This window comes from Brachyistius frenatus, unplaced genomic scaffold, assembly GCF_029030835.1.
Source record: "Brachyistius frenatus isolate BFR_SWC_R1_liver_20210118 unplaced genomic scaffold, ASM2903083v1 Contig_430, whole genome shotgun sequence".
Taxonomy (NCBI): Eukaryota; Metazoa; Chordata; class Actinopteri; family Embiotocidae; genus Brachyistius; species Brachyistius frenatus.
The window spans coordinates 122753-150000 of NW_027211029.1; the positions used below are offsets into that span (position 1 = coordinate 122753).

At 43.8% G+C, this 27248-nt stretch overlaps 1 protein-coding gene across 1 annotated transcript in view; it reads right to left on the bottom strand.

Moving 5' to 3' along the window:
• Window positions 1-27248, bottom strand: part of LOC138637104 (cadherin-18-like) — a 72632-nt gene that overhangs the window by 27588 nt on the left and 17796 nt on the right. Inside the window, exons 3-6 of the mRNA XM_069725583.1 lie at window positions 25331-25498; window positions 15745-15932; window positions 11882-12135; window positions 10335-10471 (exon numbers count right to left, since the gene is read on the bottom strand). Coding sequence (XP_069581684.1) covers window positions 10335-10471; window positions 11882-12135; window positions 15745-15932; window positions 25331-25498 — 747 coding nt within the window. The remainder of the gene's footprint in view (window positions 1-10334; window positions 10472-11881; window positions 12136-15744; window positions 15933-25330; window positions 25499-27248) is intronic.

A 27248-nucleotide genomic window follows, 5' to 3' on the forward strand; every position in this document is an offset into this window, starting at 1 on the left:
AACTTACTTTCCAATCATGAATTAAATGAACTCAGCTGCTGTGTGAACTGCTTTAACCTTTAGTGTGTAGATGACACGGTGTCTCTGTGGTCTCACACAGCTGCTAGACTACTAAAGCAGACAAGGAGATGAAAAGACGTTTTCCTCTTTATGTCTAATTTATTTACAATTCATTTGTAGTTAACCTGAGTGTATTTTATATTCTATGGCTGCTGCGTCATATAGCCACTGAAGCCGTGAAAGTAGCGCTCCATTTGCTGTGCTGCACTGAGACCTGGTCTGAGCTGCAGAGGCGTAAGGCGCAATTTCACCTCAAAATTGACACCAAAAATACACTGGACAGAAAAAACCTTTACCGACACTCCATTTGTACAGCACTAAAATCCATATCCACCTGGATTTATGTACTTATCCATATATTACAGTTTAGAACACTACCACCCACTAGAACCTAAAAAATAACCCAGCCCAATTATCACCTTTCTGTTAATGTCAAAAACTAAAAATGCACAAGATTAAAAAGGACCATTTTTGTCAGACCTGCTGTCTCTGATCGCATGACATTGGAACTGTGTTCTAAGAAAGGGTTCACGAATTAATGCATTAAGGTATATCATAAATATGATGCAACATCCCATCATAGGATGCTACTGTCAGTTTACAGTGTTCTCTGCTCACTACTGCTGCTCTTTTCTGTCTCTGGTACACAGATTTTTTTGGTCTCATGTTTCTTTACATTGTGATTCTCAGAGCTCTGAAACAACATACTGTAATATTATTCTCCCAAACTGAATCCTGTATATGGAATAAATTAAACCTCACCTGGGCTCAGCCTCATGTTGTTCCTGTAGTGAGTAGGGACTCTTATTTGAAAGCATCTCTGATTGGAACTCACAAATTAGTTTACAAACCTGTGCGGTCGTGTTTTTTTTTGCACATAATTTAATTATATTTAATCTAATACTGTATTAGTATGAAAAAACATCCTTGTGAAAATCCAGCTTTGGCTTTATTTCAAAGGTTCACAGGCGGCATGTTAGTGGTTAATCAAGGGGGGGTCCTGGTGTGACTCAGCAAAGTTCTCAGGATAATTTGGCAGAGTAATCAGGACGACTCAATAAAGTCATCCGGATGTCTCGGCAGAGTTATCAGGATATCTCTGTAAAGTTATCAGGAGAACTCTGTAAAATTATCAGGAGAACTCTGTAAAACTATCAGGAGAACTCTGTAAAGCTGCAGCTTCGAACAGACTCTTTCACCAGTCATAGCACAGAGAAGTATTAACAGCGCTGCACTGCATTGTGTTTGCTCTGAAACAGATGGTTCTTGTGAAAAAACAAAGAAAAAGAGATTACATGGAGTGGAAAGCCTCTTTTATATGAAGCTATTTATTTAAACACATATCCAGCTGGTTCCACATGAAAAGCAGCTCTTTAGCAGTTAGCTTTGTTTGCTCTGACGTTTTACTGCAGACATAAAATGAGATGAGATCACAGGGATCTACATGGTTGTGGAGGATGAGATGATAAACCCTTCACTTATCTTTTCTTATCTATATTTAGTGGACGTAAATATGTTTGGCGTGTCTGTTCAGGGACTTCTCCGTGTGTGTCCTCTCATCTCACTAAGCTTCACTCTGATCTCTTCCTGGTGTTACTGAACAACCGACTGCTCGCTCTGAACACAGAAAACAGGATCAATATAATCCCACATAATGATTTGGATTTGATTTTATACACTTTATTAATCCCCGAGGGGAAATGTCTTCCCTACAGCAGGGGGGCTCTCAGGGGGGAGATGCTGCAGCAGGCTGCCACGACCGCGGCGCCAGGTAACCTGACCTGAAGTGCATGTTTTTGGACGATGGGAGGAAGCCGGAGAACCCGGAGAGAACCCACGCAAGCACAGGGAGAACATGCAAACTCCGCACAGAAAGGTCCAGGACCGGATTCGAACCCAGAACCTTTTTTTTGCTGTGAGGCGACAGTGCTAACCACTGCACCACCGTGCCGCCCAAATGAGGACACTTACATTTATATTTATATGTATTAATAAACAATATCCAATAACACTGTACATTCATAAGTGGAGGAGGGTTATATGATGCTGCCTCACTCTGTTTGCGTTGTTTTATTTGTAAACAATGTTTTACTACAAACACAAACATGAGGATAACAACTGACCTGCAGCAGCAGGGGGCCGGCTGGCTGAGCAGATACTGAGCATACTGTATGTGGAGAGACTCCTTCACTGCTGTTCTGTGGGACTTTAACGAAGAACACGCAGGGAGAACGGAGGCATGTTCCCCGGACTCATCCCAACAGTCTGGATGAGCAAACAGAGGCTGCAGCTTCTGAGTACAGCTGTGGACCATCACACACCACAGACCTGACACATGTACTACGAAGCAACTTTAACAGAGCGAGGACATCTTTATGTCATCTGGCTTAACTAAACCTAACCAACCAGATGGCACTAAAACAACTCACTGTCAAACATTCCAGCTCTGAGCGTGTTCACGTGGAGGAGGTGTTTGCAGTCTATGACCAATCACAGACATGGACAGGTGTACTGACATATTTTACCAACAAGGAGCAAACTAAAATCTTAATAAATATAAACTTTATATATATAAAAAGACAAAAAAATATATAAATAAATATTAATTCCAATATGTGTTTGTCTTTATATATATAAACTATATAGAAGCAGCAGGACTGCAGCTGCCACATGCAGGAGGGATATGCTGGTAAAAAACTGAGCAGGCTAAGTGACTCTAGTCTAGTTTGAAATACTTTTAACAGCTATCCCCTTCCCATCAGTAATGACCTGACACTAATTATATGTGTATCCTGTTAAATTTATGTATTCTCATGATGTGTTCTCATGATATTGAGGACATTTTTAACACCTACAGCCCCTGAGATGCAAATAATAAATACATATAAAATATAATTCCTGGTGGTGAGTTGGTTTACTATTATGTTTCAGGTACAAGGCTTAAGGGCTCCAATCAGTCTCTGCCGGAGGTTCCTATCAGATTAAAAACACAATGAAATGGAGCTGTTATTAGAAAGCAGATCAGATTTGGTGTCCAGACATCACCAGCATCTCTGCATGGGTCACCGTGGTAACGAAGTATGGCAGCTTCGTCAAATTTATTTTGACTTTTGTCTGTGAACGGTTGTTCTCGTTGTGCTTCATAGACACAAACCTCCACTCTCTCATAGCTCTGCTAGCTGTTCCATAGGATCTGTCACTCTGTCTCTTGAAAATGATGTCATCATTGTGCTACTAGCAACGCAAGAAATCTGATCTGATCCAGCAAAGTGTCCGGATTGAGACGATCTGAAGAAATCTGACTGGAATCACATCTCAAACCTCTAAATGTGGTTTGGATCAGTTTACAAAAATCACCTTTCATGTGTTTTTTTACTGTCCAGACTTTCAGAAATCATCCAGATACAATGTGGATATCACATGCATCACATTCATCACGTTCATCACGTTCATCACATTCATCACGTTAATCACATTCATCACGTTCATCACGTTCATCACGTTCATCACATTCATAACGTTCATCACGTTCATCACGTTAATCACATTCATCACATTCATAACGTTCATCACATTCATCACATTCATCACGTCAATCATAATCATCACATTCATCACGTCCATCACATTCATCACGTTCATCACATTCATCACGTCCATCACATTCATCACGTTCATCACATTCATCACGTTCATCACATTCATCACGTCCATCACATTCATCACGCCCATCACATTCATCACATGCATCACATTCATCACGTTAATCACATTCATCACGTCCATCACATTCATCACGCCCATCACATTCATCACGCCCATCACATTCATCACATTCATCACATTCATCATCACATTCATCACGCCCATCACATTCATCACGTTCATCACATTCATCACGTCCATCACATTCATCACGCCCATCACATTCATCACGTTCATCACATTCATCACGTCCATCACATTCATCACGTTCATCACATTCATCACGTTCATCACATTCATCACGTCCATCACATTCATCACGTCCATCACATTCATCACGTCCATCACATTCATCACGTCCATCATAATCATCACATTCATTACATCCACGACATCCATCATATTCATCGTATTCATCGCATTCATCACATCCATCGCATTGATCCCATTTATCATGTTCATCGTATTCATCGCATTCATCACAACAATCGCATCCATCGTATTCGTTACATCCATGACATCGATGCCATTCATCACATCCATCGCATTTGGTAGGTAGGTAGGTAGGTAGGTATTTACTTTATTAATCCCCGAGGGGAAATTTTTTCGCTACAGCAGCATACATACAGAAGCAATAAGACAATAATAGAAACAATAGAATAAAATAAGAGAATATAATAGAATAATATAATAATAGAAAAGCAGTAAAATAAAATAGCAGTAAATAGCAGTAAAAATATAAATATAAAATATAAAATGTACAATATATACAGTACATTATATATCTATATATATAATATACAAACAAACCAAGAAACACAGTCAACAGTGTTATTGTACTGTGATGGATTTTGTCAGAGGTGAGTTATTGTACAGTCTTATTGCAGTGGGCAGGAATGATCTCCTGTATCAGGAATGATCTCCTGTATCAGGAATGATCTCCTGTATCTGTCCTTGTGACAGCGGAGCTGGAGGAATCTTTTAGAGAAAGTGCTCCGCTGTCCCTGCAGCAGGTGGTGGAGAGGGTGGACAGGATTATCCAATATTGACAATAGTTTGTTAAGCGTCCTCCTCTCCACCACCTTTTCCAGACTGTCCAGTTTGTAGCCAATGATGGAGCCGGCCTTCTTAACCAGTTTGTTAAGTCTGTTGGTGTCACCGGCTCCAATGCTGCTCCCCCAGCAGACCCCAGAGAAGTACAAAGCACTGGCCACAACAGACTGGTAGAACATCTCCAACATCTCGCTGCACACATTGAAGGATCGAAGTTTCCTCAAGAAAAAGAGTCGACTCATCACCTTCTTGTAGACAGCATTGATGTTGGTCTTCCAGTTCAGTCTGTTGTTGATGGACACACCCAGGTACTTGTACTCCTCAACCATGTCCACCTCCTCTCCCAGAACTCTCAGCGGTTGTGGAGCCGTCGTCTTCCTCCTGAAGTCGACCACCATCTCTCTGGTCTTGGCCACGTTCAGGAGCAGGTGATTCCTTCCCGCCCACTCCACAAAGTCCTCCACTACTGCCCTGTAATTGTCCTCCCGTCCATCCCTTATACATCCTACCACTGCAGAGTCATCAGAGAATTTCTGCAGATGGCAGGACTCTGAGTTGTACTGGAAGTCAGTTGTGTACAAGGTGAACAGAAAGGGAGACAGAACAGTTCCCTGAGGAGCTCCAGTACCACTGACCACCGTATCAGACAGCACACTGCCCAGACGGACAAACTGTGGTCTGCCTGTCAGGTAGTCATTGATCCAGGAGACGGTGGGCGCGTCCACCCCCACCACCTGCAGCTTCTCACTCAGCAGCAGTGGTTGGATGGTGTTGAATGCACTGGAGAAATCAAAGAAGGTGATTCTCACAGAGTCACCGGTTCCATCCAGGTGAGACTGAGCTCGTTGCAGCAGGTAGATGATGGCGTCGTCCACTCCCACATGAGGCTGGTATGCAAATTGTAGAGGGTCCAGAGAAGATTTCACCAGCGGCCTGAGGTGGGCCAAGACCAGCCTCTCCAGCACCTTCATCACATGAGATGTGAGGGCAACCGGTCGGTAGTCGTTGAGGCCAGATGGAGTCGTCTTCTTGGGGACAGGAACCAGACAGGACGTCTTCCACAGCACCGGGACCTCCTCCTGCTTCAGGCTCAGGTTGAAGAGGTGTTCCATGACCTCAGCCAGCTGGATGGCGTCAGGTCTTCAGGACCCCGGGGCTGATGCCGTCAGGTTCCTGCAGCCTTGCGCTGGTGGAGTCTCTCCAGCTGTCTCCTAACCTGGCCAGTCGTCACAGAGAGGGGGGTGAGGGGTGTGTGTGTGTGTGTGTGTGTGTGTGTCAACTAAACCTGTTGAAGAAACAGTTTAGTTCATTTGACCTCTCCAGGGAGCCTCATCGTATTCATCACATTTATCGCATTCATCGCATTCATTATATCCATGACATTCATCCCATCCATCGCATCCACGACATCGATCCCATTCATCACATCCAACAAATTGATCGTATTCATCGCATTCATTGCATTCATTGCATTCATCCCATTCATCGCATTCATTACATTCATTACATCCATCACATCCACGACATTCATCCCATTCATCATGTTCATCGCATTCATTGTATTCATCACATTCATCACATCAATCGCATTCATTATATCATTCGCATTGATCCCATTCGTCAGATTCATCGGCTCCATCAGATCCATCATATTCATCACATTCATCGTATTCATTGCATCCATGACATCCATGACATTCATCACATTCATCACATTCATCACATTCATCACATTCATCGCATTGATCCCATTCATCATGTTCATGGTATTCATGGTATTCATGGTATTCATGGTATTCATGGTATCTTCACATTCATCGTATCCATCCATCGCATCCACGACATCCATGACATCCATGACCTTCATCACATTCATTGCATTTATCACATTCATCGGATCCATCGTATTTATTGCATCCATCCCATTCATCATGTTCATCGCATTCATCATGTTCATCGCATTCATCGTATTCATCACATTCATCGTATTCATCACATTAATCGTATTCACCACATTCATCGTATTCATCACATCCATCGAATTGATCCCATTCATCATGTTCATCGCATTCATCATATTCATCGCATTCATTGTATTCATCACATCAATCACATTCATCCCATTCATCACATCCATCGCATTGATCCCATTCATCATGTTCATCGCATTCATCATATTCATCGCATTCATTGTATTCATCACATCAATCGCATTCATCGTATTCATCACATTCATCACATCAATTGCATTCATTACATCCACGACATTAATCGCAATCATCACATCCATCGCATTGATCCCATTCATCATGTTCATCGTATTCATGACATTCATGATATTCATCGCATTCATCACATTCATCGGCTCCATCAGATCCATCATATTCATCACATTCATCGTATTCATCGCATCCATGACATCCATGACATTCATCACATTCATCACATTCATCACATTCATCGCATTGATCCCATTCATCATGTTCATGGTATTCATGGTATTCATGGTATTCATGGTATTCATGGTATCTTCACATTCATCGTATCCATCGCATCCACGACATCCATGACATCCATGACCTTCATCACATTCATTGCATTTATCACATTCATCGGATCCATCGTATTTATTGCATCCATCCCATTCATCATGTTCATCGCATTCATCGTATTCATCACATTCATCGTATTCATCACATTAATCGTATTCATCACATTAATCGTATTCACCACATTCATCGTATTCATCACATTCATCACATCAACCACATTCATTACATCCACGACATTCATCCCATTCATCACATCCATCGCATTGATCCCATTCATCATGTTCATCGCATTCATCATATTCATCGCATTCATTGTATTCATCACATTAATCGTATTCACCACATTCATCGTATTCATCACATTCATCACATCAATTGCATTCATTACATCCACGACATTAATCGCAATCATCACATCCATCGCATTGATCCCATTCATCATGTTCATCGTATTCATGACATTCATGACATTCATCACATTCATCGGCTCCATCGTATTCATCACGTTCATCACATCCATCGTGTTACTCCCTTTCATCGTATTCATGACATCCATCGCATTCAACGCATCCATGACATTTATCGCGTTAATCGCATCCATGACATGCATCCCATTCATCGTATTTTTTGCATCCATCGCATTCATCACATTCATCGTATTCATAACATCCATCACATTCATCGTATTCATCACAGTCATCACAGTTATCACATGGCACACTGGCCTCAAACAGTCCCTGGAAAAGAAGACTAACACTGTGAATATGTTTGTCTGACTGATAAACCAGCAGAATTACTTTTTTCATGATCACAACTTCTTCCATTTCTTCAGAAAGTTTTAATTTGTTTTATTTTACTGTGGCGGCAGCCAACAAGAAGTGAGCTGCTCGGCCTGCAGGAGTCTCTCAGCTGTCTGCAGGACCGACTGGGAGAGACAGTAATGAACTTTGTGGGCCCTAAAATCTGGAAGTTTAGAGAATCATCTCAGTTTTGAAGCTCGTGGAGGAAAGTTAGAAAACTTTTTCAGAGTCTGTACCACTGAGCAGCTTTTATACCAAACAATGATGACTCAAGTTCTCCTGAACACATCAAAGGTGGAGCTCCTACTGTAGTCAGTGAAGCACACAGGCCTCCTGATAGAGCTCTTATCTCCAGCTGAGTTATTCTGTTGTTCTGCATTGAGTTCATGATTTAGGGTGAAGAAATGTTGTGATGCAGTCTGAACTAAAACCCTCAGTCAGCCCTGTGGTTAGAGTTCAGCCAGAAAAATGACATCTGATGTCATTCCTGTTGACTCACATCTCCCTGACCTCAGCTCAGTCCCTCCAACACGCTCCAATCTTCTAATCACAATAATTCATAAAAAACGATCTCCGACATATCTGATAAATTCAGAGTTGAGCTCCACCAATCACTGCTCTGCCCTTCGTCCCTAATCATGCAGGATGTTATATTAAACCTTTTAGTTCATAAACTCATCACACATCCATTTGATGGCATTGACTTCAGATGGCAGAATAAGTTCCCCAACAGAACACCTGACACTGATGCACAGGTAGACCACATCGGTACAATCAGTCCACTCATCTGCAGCTACAGAATCAGAGCTGCCTTCTGACCTCCTCTGACAGTCGTCCACTCTGCTGATGTTTCCTGTCAACCACCACGTTACTAACGGCAGGAATCACGCGATCTTTAACGCTGTCCACATCCGTACTGTCTGCTTAGATCAGGCAACATACAGGAATGTTTTCATCTCTCTCTGATCCTGTGCAGACGTGACAGCGAGCCGCGCCGTCAGGAAACGGTCAGAGAGCCAACCGTCATGTGACCTGTCGCGTCTCCTCTCCTGTTACTTCAAAACAAAAATGAAACATGAAAACACAAAATATTTGCCGTTGAGAGTGAACTCAGATTTTATAAAGAAAATAAAAACAACAAAAAACCCAAAAGACAGATTAGTTCAATATTTGTATTAAAAAGCAAATCTCAACTGGAAAAAGTATTTCAGTTCTGATTTAACACCAGATAACATTATCTTTACCTGCAGAGGTGGAGGAGTGTGGAGCATTAGAACCTGCAGAACCTCAGAACCTGCAGAACACTGAGCTTTAGCTTTCGAAGTTAACACACTGCTGATACAATGACAGCAACAGTTTCCAACAGTCTGGAGAAATCATATTTGTTAAAATTCTTCATCCAACAAGACGGGTCCAAATGTTCCATCATGTAAAATACAAATTTCTAACCTGTTTCCAACAGGTGTCACCTGTTTCAGAGACTACAGCTGCAACGATGATGTAATGAATCAGCAGATACTAGAAGAACATTTTCACCTAAAAGGACCAACAGTTTTATTTATAGTTTGTTCCAGCTGCTCGTATGAGAAGATTTCATGTTTTTATCTTCATCATTCGTCATCGCGCTACTGAAACAAAACATGAACACATCTGTCTGGGCTGTTTTTCATTTTACAACTGTTAACATGACTTTTTAAAATGTATCTATGTGTCTCTCTTCCTCTGATTTGAATCATTCTGAGTCTCCTCAAAGAGACTATTTAGTTTTTCTTGAAAGATTAATAATAATAAACAAAGTTGTTTCTTCCTACCAGTGATCACGTCCATATTCCACTCAGCTTTAGAGAACAGGAACATTTCATCATTTTAAAAAGTCCTTATAATCCAGGCCTGGTCTGTGTTCTGTTCAATATGTTTGGAGGGATTAACAAGAACATTGCAGATTAAATATTGAGTCTTCTCAGCCATTCAGACAGTGTTTTCTTTACATCCCATTCATTCGTATAGAGCAGCTTCAAACAAGAGCATTCGACTTCCAACTGCTAGAAGTGATGAGGAGATGAAGAGATGCTGTTCACTGGAGCTGCTGCATGTTTACAGGCAGTGGCAATGGCGTCCTGCTGATGTCACAGAGAAACAAACAGGCCTGCTGCTGTGAACTTACCAACCTCTGCAGCCATCACAGTGATGTTGTGCCACGCCGTCTCCTCCCGGTCTAGAACCCGAGTAGTTCTGATGATGCCGCTGTTCACCCCGATGGTGAAGTACAGACGTCTCTCCTCCTCGTTGTCTATGAAGTACCTGTGAAGCAGAAGGACATGAAGCTTTATAACCCGGCTGAGAGTCACAGATTCACAGATTCAGAGCTCAGACGTGAACCGCTGGGACTCACAGGACAACACACTTCCAGCTGATACCTCATCACTTCATTCATTCAAAGGCACATTTTACAAAAACAATTCAGGCGAGAATAAAAACCTTCTACTTTAGTGTGTTCAAACTTGTATAACTCAGTTCCAGTAACACTTACAGTGACTCTGACTGTTAGGGATAAAACTTCAGTGTGTTTCCTCTCAAACGAGACCAAACTCATGCTTCTACTACAAATGGTTGAAGAACAGCTTTCAGTTTACTTCGGGTCGCTTTGACAAGACGGTTTATGTAAATGTTTGAATGTATGTGTAACCCCTGTGCAGCTGTCACTTTAGAGACAGTGCAGAATAGACAGAAAATAGGGGAATTATCAAATCTAATCCAGGTTCGATGAGGAGACTGGTTAATCGATCACTCATCTAACTGCTGCACAGACAAGAAATATCCACCCCGAATTACGTGAACAACAATAGGTTTAATTAGAACACAATATAATAACCAACACTACAACAAATTGACAATTCCACACATCAAAAAGTGTCCAAGCAGGTAATATAAAAATAAAAAACCTCTGAGATCTCAGGAATAAATGAAATTGAAAAAAAGTATAAAAGAAAGAGTTGAGTTCTCAGAAGTCGTACGTCATTACAGCTATATACTCTATATAATCACCGTACTGGATGTATATGAGGTCATTTATACTCCATATGTTTAATATTTATACTCACAGCACACTTTCATCTTAGCACGACTTTTATAAAATCTATAGGAAGGGTAAAAAAAGTTATTGTGTGTTGCTTTTGTAATCTTGTTTTCAGTCTGTAAACATGTTTGAGTCTTTATTTCTTTTGGCTTTTTGTTGAAGGTGTCCTGAGAGCTGCTGTATGCCAATTCCTTCTCAGGACAAGTCCCATCTGCCAAACACTACATCTGGAAAACCTCCTGCAGGGCGTCATAAATCATCATGAAACCTCCATCAGCCACATCTCAGTAGTGAGTCTGATTCACAGAACCGATCACAGCAGAGTCCCTCCGACCTGCCAGGTGAGGTGAACTCAGCGCTGGGACCTGCTGCTGCACGCAGAGACATCAGAGAAATCGGAGACACGGGAGAGATCAGATACACCAGAGACACGGGAGAGATCGGAGAGATCGGAGACACCGGAGACACCGGAGACATAGAAGACACAGGACACGTCAGCAGAAGAGAGTGGCGATGCAAGATTTTCACATGCAGAGTCTTTGAACCAACAGAACCTTCCTACTGGGTCATCTGAAGCCAAACACCAGCTGACATGTAAAAACACCTGCACACACATCACCCATCATTTCTCTCACCTGACGGCGCTGTTAGTGCTGTCCGGGTCCAAAGCCGTTACCATGCCAACCTGGGTGCCAGCTGGGGAGTTCTCATACACGTCCATGATGTAATAGTTCATGGAGAAGACGGGCGGCTCGTCCACATCCCCCACAATGACTCGCAGCGAGGTGGAGTCCTTGAACGGGCCCAAGTGGGAGAATCTGGAGTCCAGGTGGGTGTTGGAGCTCTCGATGTTCAGAGTGTATACTTTCCTCTTCTCATAGTTGAGGGGCTGAGGAGGAGACACAACACAGGTGTCCTGTTAGAGAGGCCGTTAATACAGCTTATCATCACCACATTTTATATTCACATGCTGCTCATTACTGACAGATCACAGTTCACAGCAACTGAAGAGCAGCTTAACAGGCCCTCTTCATGGAATACTCTGAGATACAAACACCTGCGTTCCCATCAGCCACTTCAGCTAACCTTTGACCTCTGACAACCCTCCTCCCTCACATAAACACTTGGACCTTTTATAAAATGCACTTTTTAATAACTTGAGTTAAATAAATGGACTTGAATACTGACCAAGATATTTTACAGTTTGGATTTCCAGGAGACATAAAATATATATAATTTTCTGCATAAGCTGTTTACTGGCCAACATGCAGCAGATCTTTGAAAATACCATCATGAACAGATTTCATCCATCAACAGACTTCACAAAGTGCAACAAATAGGAATAAATCAAACATCAATGTAAATTTTTGAACTCATTAATTAGAAAATAAGCTTCACAAAGATGTGTTTTGGGGGCGATTGACAGGCCTGTGGTGCAGTCAGGTTACAGCTATCGGTGGGCGGGACATAGTAGCGTCAGGTTTCCAATCAGATCGGTCAGATCCACCGCTAGCTCCTCCCCCAGCTCGTCCAAATATGCTCCTGTCATTCATGAACGATGTGCAGCACTGTGACGGAGCAGGAAGTTTGAACCTTTATAACGAACACGTTTCTGTGAGTGATGTGTGTGTCTCTGATTTATGATCCAGAAAACAAGATATTACAACGTGCTTACGAAACAAACTTCAAACTGTGAGGAGAGATGCATTATTACGGACTCCTGTTGTCTGAGGAGGTACACAGAAAATAGAAACCACTTTTAACGTCTGCACTTGTGCTCCTGAAGAACAGTAATGTGCAGTCCTGCAAAGCCTGAGCTCTCCTGTTGTCGCAGTTCAAAGGCTGCCGAGGTCAATCAGACACAGTGTACCGTCTCAGATCGCTTGTTCACTATTTTTGAACCAATGAGGAAACCTTCATGCTGTAACCTGGTCCTTAATAAACCTATTGCTGTCTCAAAGCAGGAGCTCATTAGTTCATCAAATGAACGATTTATTTATGAAAAGCCTCATAAAAAACTCACAACTCAGGACACTGATGAAGATAATCTACAGATGATGAAGTGAGCAACGTGCAACAGCTTTTTACTGACAATACAAACAATATAAAACATAACTGTACTCTGAGAATATACTGCACACTGACTTCCTCCTCTGACATCACACAATTACTGTTTCCAGGGAACATGGATGTTTGGAGCAGTTGACTGCAGGGCTGCTGAGAAAAACCTTCTCCACAATCGACCCTGTTCTTCCTCAACGTTATGTTTACAACCACTGAAAGAAAGAAGTGAACTAAGTGACATATGTCTGTCTCAGTGGAGAGAAATTCAAATATAAAGAATGGTTATGGGCGGAGCTTTTACTTCATCTAGTAGCGTTTTTTGAAGACAAACAACAGTGAAACAATAAATGGATGCCATGTAGAATGTATTTGAGTTTATTATTAGCTGCAGTAAAAATCACTTCGCCTGGTTTGTTGGTTGCATGAAATGACCTCCGCTAGTTTAACTTCTGAACTGCATGTCAACAAACGGTGTGATGTGACATGGGGTGATGTTACATGGCGTGGTGTGATGTGACATGGCGTGGGGTGATGTGACATGGCATGGGGTGATGTTACATGGCGTGATGTGATGTGACATGGGGTGATGTTACATGGCGTGGGGTGATGTTACATGGGGTGATGTTACATGGTGTGGTGTGATGTTACATGGCGTGGTGTGATGTGACATGGCGTGGGGTGATGTGACATGGCATGGGGTGATGTTACATGGCGTGATGTGATGTGACATGGGGTGATGTTACATGGCGTGATGTGATGTGACATGGGGTGATGTTACATGGCGTGGGGTGATGTGACATGGCGTGGGGTGATGTGACATGGCGTGGGGTGATGTGACATGGCGTGGGGTGATGTGACATGGCGTGGTGTGATGTGACATGGCGTGGTGTGATGTGACATGGCGTGGGGTGATGTTACATGGCGTGGTGTGATGTGACATGGCGTGGTGTGATGTGACATGGGGTGATGTTACATGGTGTGGTGTGATGTTACATGGCGTGGTGTGATGTGACATGGCGTGGGGTGATGTGACATGGCGTGGGGTGATGTGACATGGCGTGGGGTGATGTGACATGGCGTGGTGTGATGTGACATGGCGTGGGGTGATGTTACATGGCGTGGTGTGATGTGACATGGCGTGGTGTGATGTGATATGGCGTGGGGTGATGTTACATGGCGTGGTGTGATGTGACATGGCGTGGGGTGATGTGACATGGCGTGGGGTGATGTGACATGGCGTGGTGTGTTGTGACATGGCGTGGGGTGATGTGACATGGCGTGGGGTGATGTGACATGGCGTGGTGTGTTGTGACATGGCGTGGGGTGATGTTACATGGCGTGGTGTGATGTGACATGGGGTGATGTTACATGGCGTGGTGTGATGTGACATGGCGTGGTGTGATGTGACATGGCGTGGGGTGATGTTACATGGCGTGGGGTGATGTGACATGGCGTGGGGTGATGTGACATGGCGTGGTGTGTTGTGACATGGCGTGGGGTGATGTGACATGGCGTGGGGTGATGTGACATGGCGTGGTGTGTTGTGACATGGCGTGGGGTGATGTTACATGGCGTGGTGTGATGTGACATGGGGTGATGTTACATGGCGTGGTGTGATGTGACATGGCGTGGTGTGATGTGACATGGCGTGGGGTGATGTTACATGGCGTGGGGTGATGTGACATGGTGTGGTGTGATGTGACATGGCGTGGTGTGATGTGGCGTTGACTGACACCAGACTGACGCTGCAGTGACTCACTGTCACCTCTTGTGGTGCGAAGTGGTATTACAAGACATCTTGTTCTAAAACTAAAATGATCTGCCAAATGACAGGAAATAACATCGTCAAAGTCAGATTGAAATCATTTTACGTGTTGCTCCTTTAATATCATTCAGTTCAAAGTGTCTCAGTGAAGGAGAGCAGAGAGCCTCTGATCCCGGACCAGCATGGATCTGTGAAACACTTCCTTTTATACCAGCAGCAGTTATTCAAGAAAACATCCTGCAGACTACTCTTTTAACCCTTTAAGCTGTAGAGGCCCCCAACTGGGGGCCAGGGAGAAGACTTAGCAAAACTATTATTAAAATATGGACATATATACAAATTTTTACACATCTGAACAAATCTCACAAGTGTTCCCTTTATTATTAAATTATTATTATTATTATTTTTTTAATCATTTTTTTTTATTGTGGTTGCAGAGATATACTATATAACTATATTTATTATGGGTATGCAATTTCCGAGCAAAGGCCTACAAATAGGTGTGTTTTTAAAAGGTTAACCTGCATCGCTGCTTAAAGGTAGTAACAGAACCAGCCAATTACAGTGTCTCACACAGGATGTAAGCCTGGAGTCTTCATAAAGAAACACTGATCAAACATGGCTGCCTGACGGAAAGCTACACCTCTACAACCATCACCTGATTCCTACCTGCTGGAGGGAGATGATTCCTTCCCTGAAGTCAGCATCAGTGCTGATGGAGAAGATGGCCGCTGCGTCAGCGTTAATGATGCTGTAGGTCATCTCAGCGTTCAGCCCTTCATCTTCATCGTTGGCTCTGATCCGACCCACTGCTTTACCGACCGAAGACAGTTCTGGTACGTACAGCTGGTAGCTCTCTGCAACACACAGTGTTTCAACACAGCGTTTTACCTGCAGTTTAACATACTGGCTGCTAATAACCTGGTGGACAGACTGACATGAGAATAGTCCAAAAAACCCTCCTCAGTCCTTTTCTGAGCTCTGGATTTGACCTCGGGAAAACATAGAGGTCAAGGAACCATGAGGACTCTGGAACACTTACACGAGGATACGTTATTATGTGCCGGCTGATGTTAATATGATCTACAGAAAGCATCAGACAGGGGGGGGGGGGGGGGGGGGGGGGGGGGGGGGGGGGGGGGGGGGGGGGGGGGGGGGGGGGGGGGGGGGGGGGGGGGGGGGGGGGGGGGGGGGGGGGGGGGGGGGGGGGGGGGGGGGGGGGGGGGGGGGGGGGGGGGGGGGGGGGGGGGGGGGGGGGGGGGGGGGGGGGGTCCCATGTGTCTCACCCTGTTGTTTCATGCAGGCTCGTATCATACATTTTTCATAAAACAATACGATTTCTCAGTTTCAACAATGTTATATGTTGTCTTTGGTGTATTTTCCATTAAATATGGGTTAATGTGATTTATAAATCATCAAGTTCTGTTTTCATTTAATGGGTGGCACAGTGGTGCAGTGGTTAGCATTGTCACCTCACAGCAAAAAGGTTCAGGGTTCGAATCCGGGCCTGGGCCTTTCTGTGCAGAGTTTGCATGTTCTCCCTGTGCTTGCGTGGGTTCTCTCCGGGTACTCCAGCTTCCTCCCAACATCCAAAAACATGCACCTCCCCAGCTCCTCCTGCCCACACACCTGTCACTGAACCCTAAATTGCTCCCAATGGTGAACCATCGTATGTTGTAAGTCGCTTTGGATAAAAGCATCAGCTAAATGTAATGTATTTACATAGCATCACTACTGTTTAGGAACCAGCGTTGTAGTTCTGAGGTCGTTCATGGTAGATGTAGGGAGTCGGTTCCTGATACAGTACCAGTCAAAAGTTTGGACACAGCTTCTCATTCAATTGTTTTTCTTTATTTTAATTTGTTTCTACATTTTGATTAATATTGAAGACATCCAAACTATGAAGGAACACATGGAATTATGTGGTATACAAAAAAATGCTCAACAAACTAGAATATGTTTTATATTTTACATTTTTCAAAGTAGCCACCTTTTGCTTTGATGACAGCTTTGCACACTCTTGGGATTATTTCAATCAGCTCCATGAGGTGTTCACCTGGAATGGTTTTCCAACAGTCTTGAAGGAGTTCCCAGAGGTGCTGAGCTCTTGTTGGCTGCTTTGCCTTCACTCTGCGGTCCAACTCATCCCAGACCGTCTCATTGGGTTTAGGTCGGTGATTGTGGAAGCCAGGTCATCTGACGCAGCACTCATCACTCTCCTTCTTGGTTAAACAGCCCTTCCATAGCCTGGAGGTGTGTTTGGGGTCCTTGTCCTGTTGAAATACAAATGCTGGTCCCACTAAGCTCAAACCAGATGGGATGGCATGTCGCTGCAGAATGCTGTGGGAGCCATGCTGGTTAAGTATGCCTTGAATTTTGAATAAATCACCAACAGTGTCACCAGCAAAGCCCCCCCACACACACACACACCATCACACCTCCTCCTCCATGCTTCACGGTGGGAACCACACATGTGGAAACCATCTGCTCACCTTTTCTGTGTCTTACAAAGACACGGCAGGTGGAACCAAAAATCTCAAAATAGGACTCATCAGACCAAAGTCCAGAGTTCCACTGGTTTGATGTCCAGTCCTTGTGTTTCTTGGCCCAAGCAAGTCTCTTCTTCTTGTTCTTCCTCAGTAGCGGCTTCTTTGCAGCAATTAGACCATAAAGGCCTGATTCACCCAGTCTCCTCTGAACAGTTGATGTTGAGATGTGTCTGCTACTTGAACTCTGTGAAGCATTTCTGTGGGCTGTAATCTGAGGTTCTGTTAATTTGCGGTTTCTGAGGCTGGTAACTGTAATGAACTTATCCTCGGCAGTAGAGGTAACTCTTGGTCTTCCTGTCTTGGGGCGGTCCCCATGAGAGCCAGTTTCATCAGAGCGTTTGATGGTTTTCACGACTGCACTTGAGGATACATTCAAAGTTCTCTAAATGTTCCGGATTGACTGACCTTCCTGTCTTAAAGTAATGATGGACTGTCATTTCTCTTTACTTAGTTGAGTGGTTCTTGCCATATATGGATGAGAAGTGTAGTCGAATATATCGATTCACTGTAGAGCTGTGCACCAACCCTGCCTCTGCACAACACAACTGATGGTCTCAAACACATTAAGAAGACAAGAAATTCCACAAATGAACTCTTGACAAGGCTCACCTGTTAACTGAAAACCAGTCCAGGTGAACACCTCATGGAGCTGATTGAAATAATCCCAAGAGTGTGCAAAACTGTAATCAAAGCAAAAGGTGGCTACTTTGAAGAATCTAAAATATAAAACATATTCTGGTTTGTTTAACATTTTTTTTGTTTAGCACATACTTCCATATGTGTTCCTTCATAGTTTGGATGTCTTCAATATTAATCTGCAGTGTAGAAATAAATTAAAAATAAAGAAAAAACATTGAATGAGAAGGTGTATCCAAACTTTTGACTGGTACTGTATGTTCACTCATTTTCAGGAACCACAGCTGGAGTTTATGGACACGTGCTGTCATGTTGTGATTATTATTGTCATGTAGAGCGATGCACTCATGTTGAGTTATTTATATTAAATAAGTGAGAGTAATGGTGAATGAACAACACCAGGTGGAGGTTCACTTGTTGATTTTGCATTTTGTAAGGTAAAACAGGAGGCGGAGCCTTCATCTTTCAGAACTCTCTCCTGTGGAACCAGCTCCCAGTTCTAGTTCTCCTGTGGAACCAGCTCCCGGCTCTGGCTATCCTGTGGAACCAGTTCCCAGTTTTGGTTCTCCTGTGGAACCAGTTCCCAGTTCTGGCTCTCCTGTGGAACCAGCTCCCGGTTCTGGTTCAGGACAGACTCCCTCTCTACTTCAAGAACAGCCTTCAGACTTTACGGATTGATGAAACATAAGTTCTCCCTACAATATGTCTTGTTGGGTCTTACGATAGGTTATTCCTTTAATATGTCTTGCAGGAGCTTACCTTTGGATTTTTCCCTATAATATGCCTTTTAGGGTCGTATTAATGGTTTCTTACTATAATACGTCTTGTAGGGTCTAACTATAGGTTCTCCTTATATGTTGTGTAGGGTCTTACTATAGGTTCTCCTTATAATATGTCTTGTAGGGTCTTACTATAGGTTATCCTTATATATTATTATATAATATATATATATATATCATATTTTTCTGAAATATAGTTTAAGTGATAAAATTGTGATTCATTTTTTGTCTCCAGTTAATTCTCTGATCATTGTTCATTTATACAATATATTTTTTTACCAGTCATGTACATTTGCTTTCTTTCCATAGTATGTCTCATGTCTTTTTTATGTCGTTTTTGATTCAGAAGGGGAAATATGGTTTGTTTGCTCATGGTTTTCCTGAATGAAATGTTTTTTTATTTAATACAAAGATTGTGTTTGTGCTGCTGTGGGAGGTTTTTATGTCTTCACATCAGGCAGAAAAGAAACTGTGTTCATGTTAAATAAATAAGTTGAGGTTTATGATATTACATTTCCTGACATGTTTACTACTCTCATTAGCATAATACTATATTCATACTGGCCTGGAGCTATAATTGAAAAATATGATTTGTCTGAGTCTGAGAGGGTGTGTGTTCAGGTTATTAATCATGGTGTGTGCGCCCACTCAGTGTTTGTCAGCTGGACCATTGTGTCACTGTGAATACACTGTTAGTATATGATATCATATACAAAGATGTGGATCTGTCTCACTGTAATATGGATGAGGTCAATAAGGAATTAATATATTTTCATTTTTGTACTTTTACATATTTAAATCGACGTCATACTTGGATTTTTACAGCAGCTCTTTCAAATAAAAACAGGAGGATAGAAGAAATTATTCTGCAGATAATAAATAGATATTAAATAATGATTATTTGGAGCCATTAAATAACAGAAACAACAGGAAACATGAGATCAACAGGAAATGGAACAACTAATGATAAAATATTTGGCTATCTATTTTCATTAATTAAACTCATTAGTTATAAATACGTTATGTCTTTGTGTTTGCCACATATTCGCCACACCGAGATTCACACTAACAATGACTAACTTTACGTGAGATCATTTGATAGGATGCCTTCCTGTAATTAAAGAATAGACCTTCTTGACGGTAAACATTTTAATGTCATTGTAGGGAAACCACAGGTGTATTCAGGAGGGCTCAGTTTAATTTAGTGTCCAACCTGGTGTCACGGCAAAGCATGAAATAGACACGTTGGTTCTGACAGCAAAACGTGAGATAGGTACGCCTGACACTGTCTGGGTGTGACAGTTAGTCTCTGTTTTCCTGTAGTTGACAAAAATGAAACCTGTTTCGAGCCGTGTGATTTGCAGGAAAATGTCCCTTTTTAGCTAAAACAAATGGTTGGGATTATTGAATCAGCACATGGTTGGGGTTAGAAAGCCCAAAGTGTGACTATCTCACGTTTTGCTGTCGTGGATGGGTGTGTCTATTTCAAGCTCTGCCGTGATCCTCAGGTGTAGTGTCCCTGTGAGCCATGACAGGAAACGAACATGTACAACAGCAGGACCTCCCCTCAGTGTGACCCAGCCATCATTAACACACCTGTGTTTTCCTTACAAGGACAAGTCAAAATGTCTGCTGTGAAAAAGGTCTTCAGTCTCTCCACTGGCTTTGTACCAGAAAACTGATTTTCCATTGTGTAAAAGTGATGAAATACGTGTTATCAGCTATGTGGCTGCATCAGTAATGTTTGTTCACCAAACTGAAGCAGATTAAATAAAACAATGAAGGTGATGGAGGTGATATATTAAAGCGGTACTATATTGAGGTGATGAAGATGATGGAGGTGATGAAGGTGATAGAGGTGATTGGAGGTAAAGGAGGTGATAGAGGTGATGAAGGTGATGATGATGATGATGATAATGAAGATGCAAGATGGCGCCTTGCTAGTGGCAGCCTGTTGCAGCAGCTCCCCGGGTGTGTTTTTGTTTTAAGTATTTTTCAGTTTTTTCTCCTCTCTTCTGAGTTGTTTTTCTTTCACGTTTTGTTAAGTGACGGTCAGACAATGGACCGTAACTTTTTTTCCTCTTTTCTGGTGGCTTTTCTGTTACTTTTTTCCCTCTTTGTAACAGAGAGCTACGCACAGTGGACTGGGGGCATCGTTTACTCTCGCGACCAGCTGATTGCGCTGAGTAAACCTTTACTGCTGCCCGGAGCGAGGCCTGAAATCCCAGAGGGACTTCGGAGAAGACGTCAGGGTTGCAGAGCTGGAGCTAAGTTGAAGGCGAAGAGGAGGAAATATAAACCATCTATACCGGCGACTTTAATGGGGAACGTGAGGTCCTTGGCCAATAAGACTGATGAGCTTGGCGCACTGATAAAGACCCAGAGGAAGTACCGGGAGTGCAGCATCATGTGTTTCACTGAGACATGGCTGCACTCACATCTCCCGGACCACAGTACAGCCGTACCGGCTTCAGGACTGCTCCCTGCTTCAGGACCGTTCCCTGCTTCAGGACTGTACCCGGCTTCAGGACCATTCCCTGTTTCAGGACCGTTCCCTGTTTCAGGACCGTTCCCTGCTTCAGGACTGTACCCGGCTTCAGGACCATTCCCTGTTTCAGGACCGTTCCCTGTTTCAGGACCGTTCCCTGCTTCAGGACCGTACCCGGCTTCAGGTCCATTCCCGGCTGCAGGACCGTTCCCTGTTTCAGGACCGTACCCTGCTTCAGGACCATTCCCGGCTTCAGGTCCGTTCCCTGTTTCAGGACCGTTCCCTGCTTCAGGACCGTTCCCGGCTTCATGACTGTTCGGGCGGACGGAGACGTTGTGCAGAGCGGTAAGAAGAAAGGTGGAGGGATTGCAATGTATGTGAACGAGAGGTGGTGTAATCACGGCCATGTGTGTGTGAAGGAACGTTTCTGTAGCCCGGACATTGAACTTCTAGCCGTGGGGATGTGTCCGTATTATTTGCCGAGGGAGTTCTCGTCTGTCATTGCTGACGCTGTGTACGTTCCTCCATCAGCTGATGCTGAGGCAGCAGTAGACACCATCTACTCCACTGTGTCTAAACTGCAGACTCAGTGTCCCACTGCATTTTTGGCAGTTACTGGAGACCTCAACCACTCTGGATAAAGTACTGCCAACTTTGCAACTTCCCCACAAGGAACAATAAAACTCTGGACTTACTGTATGCTAATGCCATGGATGCATACAGTGCTACTGCCCTTCCCCCCCTTGCTAGGTCAGATCACAGCTTGGTCCTGCTGACACCAAAGTATGTTCCTCTGGTGCAGAGGCAGCCTGTAACCACCAGGACTGTGAGGAGGTGGACACAGGAGGTTAAAAAAGCCCTGTAGGACTGCTTTGAGTCCACGGACTGGGATGTGCTGTGCAGCCCTGGGGTCCTGAAGACCTGACGGCATCAGCCCCGGGGTCCTGAAGACCTGCGCCATCCAGCTGGCTGAGGTCCTGCAACACCTCTCCAACCTGAGGCTGAAGCAGGAGGAGGTCCCGGTGCTGTTGAAAACGTCCTGCCTGGTTCCTGTTCATAAGAAGACGACTCCATCTGGCCTCAATGACTACCGACCGGTTGCCCTCACATCTCATGTGATGAAGGTGCTGGAGAGGCTGGTCTTGGCCCACCTCAGACCGCTGGTGAAATCTTCTCTGGACCCTCTGCAATTTGCATACCAACCTCGTGTGGGAGTGGACGACGCCATCATCTACCTTCTGCAACGAGCTCAGTCTCACCTGGATGGAACCGGTGGCTCTGTGAGAATCACTTTCTTTGATTTCTCCAGTGCATTCAACACCATCCAACCACTGCTGCTGAGTGAGAAGCTGCGGGTGGTGGGGGTTGACATGTCCACCGTCTCCTGGATCACTGACTACCTGACAGGCAGACCACAGTTTGTCCGTCTGGGCAGTGTGCTGTCTGATACGGTGGTCAGTGGTACTGGAGCTCCACAGGGAACTGTTCTGTCTCCCTTCTGTTCACCTTATACACAACTGACTTCCAGTACAACTCAGAGTCAAGACATCTGCAGAAGTTCTCTGATGACTCTGCAGTGGTAGGATGTATAAGGGATGGACGGGAGGAGGAGTACAGGGCAGTAGTGGAGGACTTTGTGGAGTGGGCGGGAAGAAATCACCTGCTCCTGAACGTGGCCAAGACCAGAGAGATGGTGGTCGACTTCAGGAGGAAGATGACGGCTTCACAACCGCTGAGAGCTCTGGGAGAGGAGGTGGACCTGGTGGAGGAGTACAAGTACCTGGTGTCTCCATGACAACAGACTGAACTGGAAGACCAACATCAATGCTGTCTACAAGAAGGGGATGAGTTGACTCTTTTTCTCTTCGATCCTTAAAGGTGTGCAGCAAGATGTTGGAGATGTTCTACTTGTCTGTTGTGGTCAGTGAAGTCTGCTGGGGGATGGAGAAACCAACAGACTTAACAAACTGGTTAAGAAGGCCAGCTCCATAATTGGCTGTAAACTGGGCAGTCTAGAAAATAGGAGGACACTGAAGAAACTGTTATCCATATTGGATAATACTGACCACCCTCTCCACCACCTGCTGCAGGGACAGAGGAGGACATTCTCCAATAGACTCCTCCAGCTGCTGTCACAAGGACAGATACAGGAGATCATTCCAGATACAGGAGATCATTCCAGATACAGGAGATCATTCCAGATACAGGAGATCGTTCCTGATACAGGAGATCATTCCAGATACAGGAGATTGTTCCTGATACAGGAGATCATTCCAGATACAGGAGATCATTCCAGATACAGGAGATCATTCCTGATACAGGAGATCATTCCAGATACAGGAGATCATTCCAGATACAGGAGATCATTCCTGATACAGGAGATCATTCCTGCCCACTGCTTTCAGACTATACAATAACGCACCTCTGGTTAAATCATCATCTAACGATAACACCGTTGTTTGTTTGTTTGCTGCTTAAATCTTTACACTATTGTTTAGTTGGTTTAAATTAATATTATTTAATTTTATTGTATATATTGTGCATTTTCATGTTTAATATTTAATATTTTTTACGCTGTGATTTTTATTTCTTTACCTGTGACTATAATGCTGCTGTAGCGAAGATGATGGAGGTGATTAAGGTAATGAAGATGATGGAGGTGATGAAGATTAAGATGAAGATGATGAAGGTGATGGAGGTGATGAAGATGAAGATGATGAACACGATGAACATGATGAACGTGATGGAGGTGATATATTAAGGCGGTACTATATTGAGATGATGAAGATAATGGTGGTGATGGAGGTGGGAGAGGTGATGAAGGTGACGAAGGTGATAAAGGTGATGAAGATGATGGAGGTGATGGAGGTGATGAAGGTGATACATTAAGGCAGTACTGTATTGAGGTGATGAAGATGATGGAGGTGATGGAGGGGATGAAGGTGATGGAGGTGACTTGAGGTGATGGAAGTGATGAAGATGATGAAGGTGATACATTAAAGCAGTAATGTATTGAGGTGATGAAGATGATGATGATGATGAACATGATGAAGATGATGGAGGTGATGAAGATGATGGAGGTGATATATTACAGCAGTACTGTATCGAGGTGAAGATGATGGAGGTGATGAAGATGATGAAGCTGATGGAGGTGATGAAGATAATGAAAGTGATGGATGTGATGAAGGTGATACATTAAGGCAGTACTGTATTGAGGTGATGAAGATGATGGAGGTGATGGAGGGGATGAAGGTGATGGAGGTGACTTGAGGTGATGGAAGTGATGAAGATGATGAAGGTGATACATTAAAGCAGTAATGTATTGAGGTGATGAAGATGATGATGATGATGATGATGAACATGATGAAGATGATGGAGGTGATGAAGATGATGGAGGTGATATATTACAGCAGTACTGTATTGAGGTGATGAAGATGATGGAGGTGATGGAGGGGATGAAGGTGATGGAGGTGACTTGAGGTGATGGAAGTGATGAAGATGATGAAGGTGATACATTAAAGCAGTAATGTATTGAGGTGATGAAGATGATGGAGGTGATGAAGATGATGGAGGTGATATATTACAGCAGTACTGTATCGAGGTGAAGATGATGGAGGTGATGAAGATGATGAAGCTGATGGAGGTGATGGAGGTGATGAAGATAATGAAAGTGATGGATGTGATGAAGATGATGAAGATGATGAAGGTGATGAAGGTGATGGAGATGATGAAGATGATGAAGGTGATGAAGGTGATAAAGATGATGAAGATGATTAAGGTTTATCAAGGTTATCAAAACTCACTCTGCGGGAACTTGGGCGGGTTGTCGTTGACGTCGATGACGGTGATGTTGACCGTGGTGGATCCTGACAGTCCTCCCACTGAGCCCGCCATGTCTTTGGCCTGGACCACCACAGCATAGCAGTCCCTGGTCTCACGGTCCATGTTGGACACGGCGGTCCGGATGGTACCTGAGGGAAAATAATGTGTGGAGTGGACTTATTAAAGATGGCCACATTGCACACAGATCTATAATGAGGAGATGTGGTCATGTGTGAGGAGGTGTGGTCATGTATGAGGAGAGGAGGCTTGGTCATGTTTGAGGAGGCGTGGCCATGTGTGAGGAGGGGTGACCATGTGTGAGGAGGCGTGGTCATTTGTGAGGAGGCATGGTCATGTGTGAGGAGGTTTGGCCATGTATGAGGAGGCATGGTCATGTGAGAGGAGATGTGGTCATGTGTGAGGAGAACTTGAGTGAATGAAAAGTTTGACGGAAGTGACATTCATCATGATGAGGTACTGCTGCTATTGCTAGCTGCTGCTAGCTGATGTTATTTAATGTCATACAGAAGCTCAACAAACAGCACTGAAAAGACCAAAACCTCACAAACTGTTAGCATCACAGCTAGCGCTGCCCATACAGGACGTGGTTCATATAGCAAACTTGGATCACTACGACTGTCTCCTCTGCTTCATGTCAGATTCCTCTTAGATCACAAAACAAACACAACATAACACTATTTCACAGCTGAAACAGACATCAGTGTTTTACACTTCATCAACTAACAAGTAGACTTCACTCTGAAATAAAAGACGTGTAGTCTCGCTTGAAGAACAACAGAGACAAACAGAGACTAACAGAGAGACTAACAGAGACTAATAGAGACTAACGAGAGACTAACAGAGACCAACAGAGAGACTAATAGAGACCAACAGAGACTCAACAGAGACAAACAGAGACTAACAGAGAGACTAACAGAGACCAACCGAGAGACTAACAAAGACTAATAGAGACTAACAGAGAGACTAACAGAGACTAACAGGGAGACTAATGTAGGAGGGGCTGATTGGGGGAGTGGTTCAGGGAAAGGTGCTTGGAAGGGGCAACTGCAGACTCATCTCTCTTCTTCCCTTTCTTTCCAAAACTCTGGAGCGAGCTATCTTTGACCAACTCTCCTCCTATCTCCACCATAATAACCTTCTTGACCACCAGTCTGGTTTCAACAGACCACTCAACAGAGACGGTCCTCCTTCTGTCTCTGAGCAGCTTCACACTGCTAGAGCAGCCTCTCTGTCCTCTGTCCTGATCCTTCTAGACCTTCTGCTGCATTTGACACAGTGAACCACCAGATCCTTCTTTCCTCCTTCAGGACCTCGGTGTCTCAGGCTCTGCTCTCTCCCTGTTCTCATCCTACCTCAACGACCTCACCTACCAGGGAACTTGGAGAGGATCTGTGTCTGAACCTTGTCCTCTCACTACTGGTGTCCCTCAAGGCTCCGTCCCGGGTCCCCTCCTCTTCTCTCTGTACACCGACTCTCTCGGCTCTGTCCTTCACTCACATCATCTCCATCATCGGCTACAAACTGGACAGCCTGGAAAAGGTGGTGGAGAGGAGGACGCTGAACAAACTATTATCCATATTGGATAATCCTGACCACCCTCTGCACCACCTGCTGCAGGGACAGAGGAGGATGTTCTCCAAAAGACTCCTCCAGCTCCACTGTCACAAGGACAGATACAGGAGATCATTCCTGCCGACCGCAATAAGACTGTACAATAACTCACCTCTGGCAAAATCCATCACATAACAATAACACTGTTGACTGTGTTTCTTGGTTGTTTGTATATAATATATATAGATATATACTGTACTGTATATACTGTGCATTTTATATTTTATATTTTTTACTGCTATTTTACTGCTATTTTATTGCTTTTCT